The following is a 5,663-nucleotide window of genomic DNA, read 5'->3' on the forward strand; positions in this document are numbered from 1 at the left end:
AGGTTCATATCCGATCTTCACTAAAAACACAAATATTATGCTAACCTCTCTCAAAAATAAACAAATGTTCACAACAAAAATTATACATCTTGTTGAAGGACCTGTTAATTAAATTTTAACTCCACCTGATCACTAAAGTGAAACACACATAAAGATTATCATTTCCAACTAAAATATGACTCATGTACACATATAATTAGGGTTTATCATTATTGGATTGTGACTCTAAAATTTACTTCTACAAGTAGATACATTGTAATTTATGGTTAACTATTTAGATCATTATTTCATGAAATATCTATATAATAGATCACTATTGTTAGTCAAACCTCGTTAAATCTTGTGTTAATTACTTTATCTTATCTCTATCGTTTTAAATTAGTAAACCGTGTCATTACTGAACAAGTCCCTGACCGTTTTATATAATCTACAACTTGTGCGACACCTCAGCTAATCTGCTCTAAAATGAGTTTATATTAGGGGGTTAAATGGAGCTAGAAGCTGAAAAATGTGCATTAATTAAATAATGGGCTTGAAAGATTATGTAACAAATAAAACTAAGAAATTTCATTACCTTTTGGACTAATTACATTTTGGTGGATTTAAACATTTGTAGACAGAAGATGCAGGTTGCTTGTATTTAGGTATGTTACTAGCATCAACATATCTTATTTCTCCAGGAGCAAAAGCAAGTTCTGCATGTCTATCAAAACAAAAAAAAACAAAGATTAATACAATTATTATGAATTTATGATCATGATCATACCATTATCATTGAATCTTTTCAAAATGTTGCAGTTATAGTACCTCCTGAGATCAAGACCGAGTAAGCCAGCTTGTAGGACTGATAAATTATCAGAATCGGGTGAAATGATAATGACAGTATCTTCAGAATATTGGGTTTCAACTATCGACATTAATTGTGTTACACGAACAAAAACATCGGCTACACTCTCATTAGGTGTACCATCGTTGATTGGGGGTGGTTTAATATCTGATGAAAGACTATCTGATGCATATACCTGGTATACATTCGAATATTATTCATCCAAATTCCAAACCAAGAAAGAAATCACAAGGATGATGTTTGCAGTTCTTACTTTTGAAACAGATTCTATGTTCTTTCCTTCGTAAGCACCTAGTCCACGAGCATCTAAGAAGCTGTATTCTGGGACTATGTGGCTTACAAAAACAAGACAATTTTACTAGTGTCAATCAGTTTGAGAATCAGTTCAGGAAATTGCAGTTTGATCATAGATCTATATCATTGAGAATCTTCATATTCAGAATTGCAATTCAATGTCGAGTATGAATTTCATTTAGACTATCTGATGCATATACCTGACAGAAATTCAATTATTATTCATCCAAACTAAGAAATCATAAGGATGATGTTTGCAAATCTTACTTTCGAAACAGATTCTAACTTCTTTCATTCGTAAACTCCTAATCCACGAGCATCTAAGAAGCTGTATTCTGGGACTATGTGGCTTACAAAAACAAGACAATTTTACTAGTATCAATCAGTTTGATCATATATATATCATCGGGAATCTTCATATCAGAAATGCAATTCAATGTCGAGTATGAATTGCATTTAGACTATCTGATGCATATACCTGACACAAATTCAATTATTATTCATTCAAATTCCAAACCAAGAAAGAAATCACAAGGATGATGTTTGCAGTTCTTACTTTTGAAACAGATTCTAAGTTCTTTCCTTCGTAAGCACCTAATCCACGAGCATCTAAGAAGCTGTAATCTGGGATTATGTGGCTTACGAAAACAATACAATTTTAATAGTATTAATCACTTTGAGAATCAATTCAGGAAATTGTAGTTTGATCATATATATGTATCATCAGGAATCATCATATAGAATTGCAATTCAATGTGGAGTATGCATTTCATTTAGACTATTTGATGCATATACCTGACATATATTCGATTATTATTCATCACAAGGATGATGTTTGCAAATCTTACTTTCGAAACAGATTCTAAGTTCTTTCCTTCGTAAGCACCTAATCCACGAGCATCTAAGAAGCTGTATTTTGTGACTATGTGGCTTACAGAAACATGTCAATTTTACCAGTATCAATCAGTGTTGAGAATCAAATCAGGAAATGCAGTTTGATCATATATATATATATATATCATTGGAAATCTTCATATTCAGAATTGCAATTAAATGTCAAGTATGAAATTCATTTAGACTATCTGATCCATATACCTGACAAAGATTCAATTATTATTCATCCAAACTAAGAAAAAAATCACATGGATAATGTTTGCAAATCTTACTTTCAAAACAGATTCAAAGTTCTTTCCTGGGACAAAAACAATACAATTTGACTATAGTATCAATCAGAATCAGTAAGGAGAATCAAATAAGGAAATTGCAGTTTGATCAGGAATCTTCAAATTGTAAGAATTTCATTTAGGGTTTACTATATTTACCTTCTATTAACTCCATTAACAGCAGCAATAACTTCAGCAGATTGATAAGCTCTCTGAGTAATTGAAGGCCAAATCCAACAATTTCCATCACAAGCTCCCATCTTTTTCAACTCCAAAGCTGTTCTAATAGTTTGCTTCTTCCCTTTCTCTGAAAGCCCATTATCCATGGAAGTTTTCTCAACCGGATTAGTATTAATTATCCCCAAACTCTCAAATTCAGATTCTCCTGATCTAACTAAGAAATACCTACACATATATATGTGTTTCAGACATTAAAACAAACGTGATTGAAAGTGATAAAAGATGTACCGATTAGTGAGGCGAACTGGGGGCATTTGGAAGAGACCTCGGGCTTCGGTGATAGGAGTGAGTAGAAGAATGGGGGAGATGGCGAGGGAAGAAATGAGGAGATTCCGGCGGTTGATCGCCGTGAAATAATTTCCGACGTCTATTGGGAGAGTTGATTTTGGTGGTCGGAGTGAAGGAGTGGCGGCGATGGCGGCGGTAGAGGCGCATGCTATTGTCATTCTCTCTCTATCTCTTTTTAGTTAGTTTGTGATCACACAGTTAGTTACGATAATAACAGATCTTAAGATGTTAGTTAAAACCGTTGAAACTAGTTTAATTTTGTTTGAATTTTTTTTTTTGAATTAAGGCAAAATATAATTAACCCATGACCCTTACTTTCGTTTTAACTTAAAACATTTTTCAAATAAAATTAAACCCTTAATTTTTTTGTCTTTCAAAATTTCATCATTAAAGTTGATATAATTAACTATTAAGTTATAAAATTTATCTAAATAATTGTGTTTAACCTTGTCATAAACATTCTAAACTTGTTTAAATTTAATGGTTACAAAAATTTTAATATTAATGTGTTATAGCCAAAAAAAAATTATTCTCGCACCAAATAAGATGGAGAGATGAGGAGTAGATAAGTAATTAGGGATAAATAAATGCGTAAAATCAATCCATTTTTTCTGATTCATATTAAGTTTAAATTAAATTTATTTGATTCATAATAAAAAAAAATATTAGATTAATGAATAGAGATTGAATTTTGATTGGATTAGTAATTATATAGATAATCAAATTTAACATATTTTTATCTCATTGTTGAATATGTTTCTTTCTTTTCTTTCACTTTTGTTTTACTAATTACTCTTTAACATGTTTAATTCATCTCTTTTCTTTTTATAAATAATTAGTTAAATTACTTAATTAAAATTGAAAAAACCAATGTTAAATTAAAAAATTTTCAATAATTTTTTTATTACATAAGATGACGCAATTCAATTTAGTAGCTCTAAATTTACTTTTGCTAAAAATTGTGGTATAATTTATATATATATAAAAAGAATAGTTAATTATATATTTTTGATGAGTCTAAATATATATATATATATATATATATATATATATATATATATATATATATATATATATATATATATATATATATATATATATATAAATGGAGAAAATATTTTGGTTTGAATAATCATGATTAATCCAAATGAACTGACTAATTTAAATTAATATTTCGGATGAATTTGTATTTCTCATTAAATATTCGACCCAAATAACAACTTAAAAAACATAAAGAAAATGCAATAAAAAAAAGGTCATTATATTGATTTTCTTATGGTACCAGCTTTGTTTGTATATACTAAGGTCTATCATATTTGTTTTTTTTTCTTTCGAAAACACTTTCTCTGATAAATAGACATGACGCAATCAATTCTCATCTCATTAGGAGTTGTTCTTCAATAAAATCATCATTTAGTTAGGTCTCTTTTTAAGTGTTTTCTAATTCTTATTACTTTTCCTATTTTTACTTAAATTTTATTGTTCGTTTTTACAATTTCTTAATGCAAAATCTTTAAAATTAATAATAATAGTTTTTTTAAAATAATAATAATATCGGGATGTGGCTCATGAAAATGACTTAAGACCCACCACTCTCAATTTAATATTCAGAATATAAAAAATTAAAAATAAAAGAATAAAAAATGATCTCTAGGTCTCTTTTGACATTTATTATATGGTTGATATTTAAACACCATAATCATTAATCTACATTATCTTTAAGAAAATATATAAATAAGCTAATAAACTATTTTCTCATTTTAATATTAGTCCTCAATTATTTTAGTTTATCTTTAAAGTTATGTATGCCATGTTGTCTTAATATTCAATCAGCTTAAGAAATTGGAAACATGAAATCATCAAACTTTTCTTTCTTAATTTGATCGTTTCAAAGATTTTTAAACTTTAGAGGCATAAATAAACAGAAAAATTTTACTCCTAAATCAATATTAAGAATATTTAATGAATTGATAGATTTTATCTTTAATTTGAAATTTTATATTATTCAAACCATTATCATTAATTTATTGCACAATATAAACATAAGGGATCGGATAGAGTTGATAATAAAAATATATAAAAAAAAAACTTAAATGACAATTCCTAAATTAGTCGAAATCTTTAAACCATTAAAAATCGTTGAGAACGATTAGAAGATAACTTGAATTAGACGTAATCTTATCTTTTACATCACAATAATCTTATTTTTGTTCCTAAGTATTATATTATATATATAATATTGAATTACCCAAATACAATATAAATTGTGTCACTATCATTATTTATACTTAGTAGACCTAGACCCAAAAAATATTCCATTTAAGTTATTAATGAATGGTTGAGATTCTATTGTTATAACAAGTCAAGTTTGGTGTTAGAATAATACTTTATGATAAGTTGTTAATAGAAAATGATCCCACACCAAACAAGGCCTAATAATGAAAGGAATAAAACTCATTTTATACACAATATATTGCATTAGTTAGTGGTCTTTGTCTACTACATATTCAAAATCTTGTTATTAAATTTGCATTAGTTTTTCATTATTGAAAGTTGCTCACAATATTAGTTTTTAATGGAAGTTGTTAAAAAGAACAATTCAATAAATAAATTTTAAGATTTGTCCAATTGTACAAGGCTTCTTATAAGGCCATTTGGTTTAATACTTGAAATAGTAAATGATTTGGTGTTTATAGTTTAAAAAATGACAATTTTGTCATATACCAAAGTTTTGTTTCACTTTCTAAAAATCAAATCAAACAAGAATGAAATATACCAAACTAAAAAACCAAGCATATGGTAAAAGAATCAAACAAACATCAAATGAATTA

At 27.6% G+C, this 5,663-nt stretch overlaps 1 protein-coding gene across 3 annotated transcripts; it reads right to left on the reverse strand.

Annotated features, from left to right (window-relative positions):
• Nucleotides 1–502: 502 nt before the first annotated feature.
• On the reverse strand, nucleotides 503–3,020 carry LOC124934673. 3 transcript variants are annotated; one of them, XM_047475192.1, is made up of 5 exons: nucleotides 2,773–3,020; nucleotides 2,464–2,709; nucleotides 1,101–1,182; nucleotides 808–1,022; nucleotides 503–703 (listed from the first exon to the last, which is right to left on the reverse strand). In XM_047475192.1, the coding sequence occupies exons 1-5, from the start codon at nucleotides 2,988–2,990 to the stop codon at nucleotides 583–585; spliced, it is 882 nt and encodes a 293-aa protein (XP_047331148.1). In that variant the 5' UTR covers nucleotides 2,991–3,020; the 3' UTR covers nucleotides 503–582. The 3 variants fall into 3 exon arrangements, with proteins under 3 accessions (XP_047331148.1, XP_047331150.1, XP_047331149.1); XM_047475194.1 differs by lacking the exon at nucleotides 1,101–1,182 and adding an exon at nucleotides 1,990–2,050; XM_047475193.1 differs by lacking the exon at nucleotides 1,101–1,182 and adding an exon at nucleotides 1,990–2,071.
• Between the last annotated feature and the right edge of the window lie 2,643 nt (nucleotides 3,021–5,663).

Source organism: Impatiens glandulifera, chromosome 4 (assembly GCF_907164915.1).
Source record: "Impatiens glandulifera chromosome 4, dImpGla2.1, whole genome shotgun sequence".
NCBI classification, from domain to species: Eukaryota; Viridiplantae; Streptophyta; class Magnoliopsida; order Ericales; family Balsaminaceae; genus Impatiens; species Impatiens glandulifera.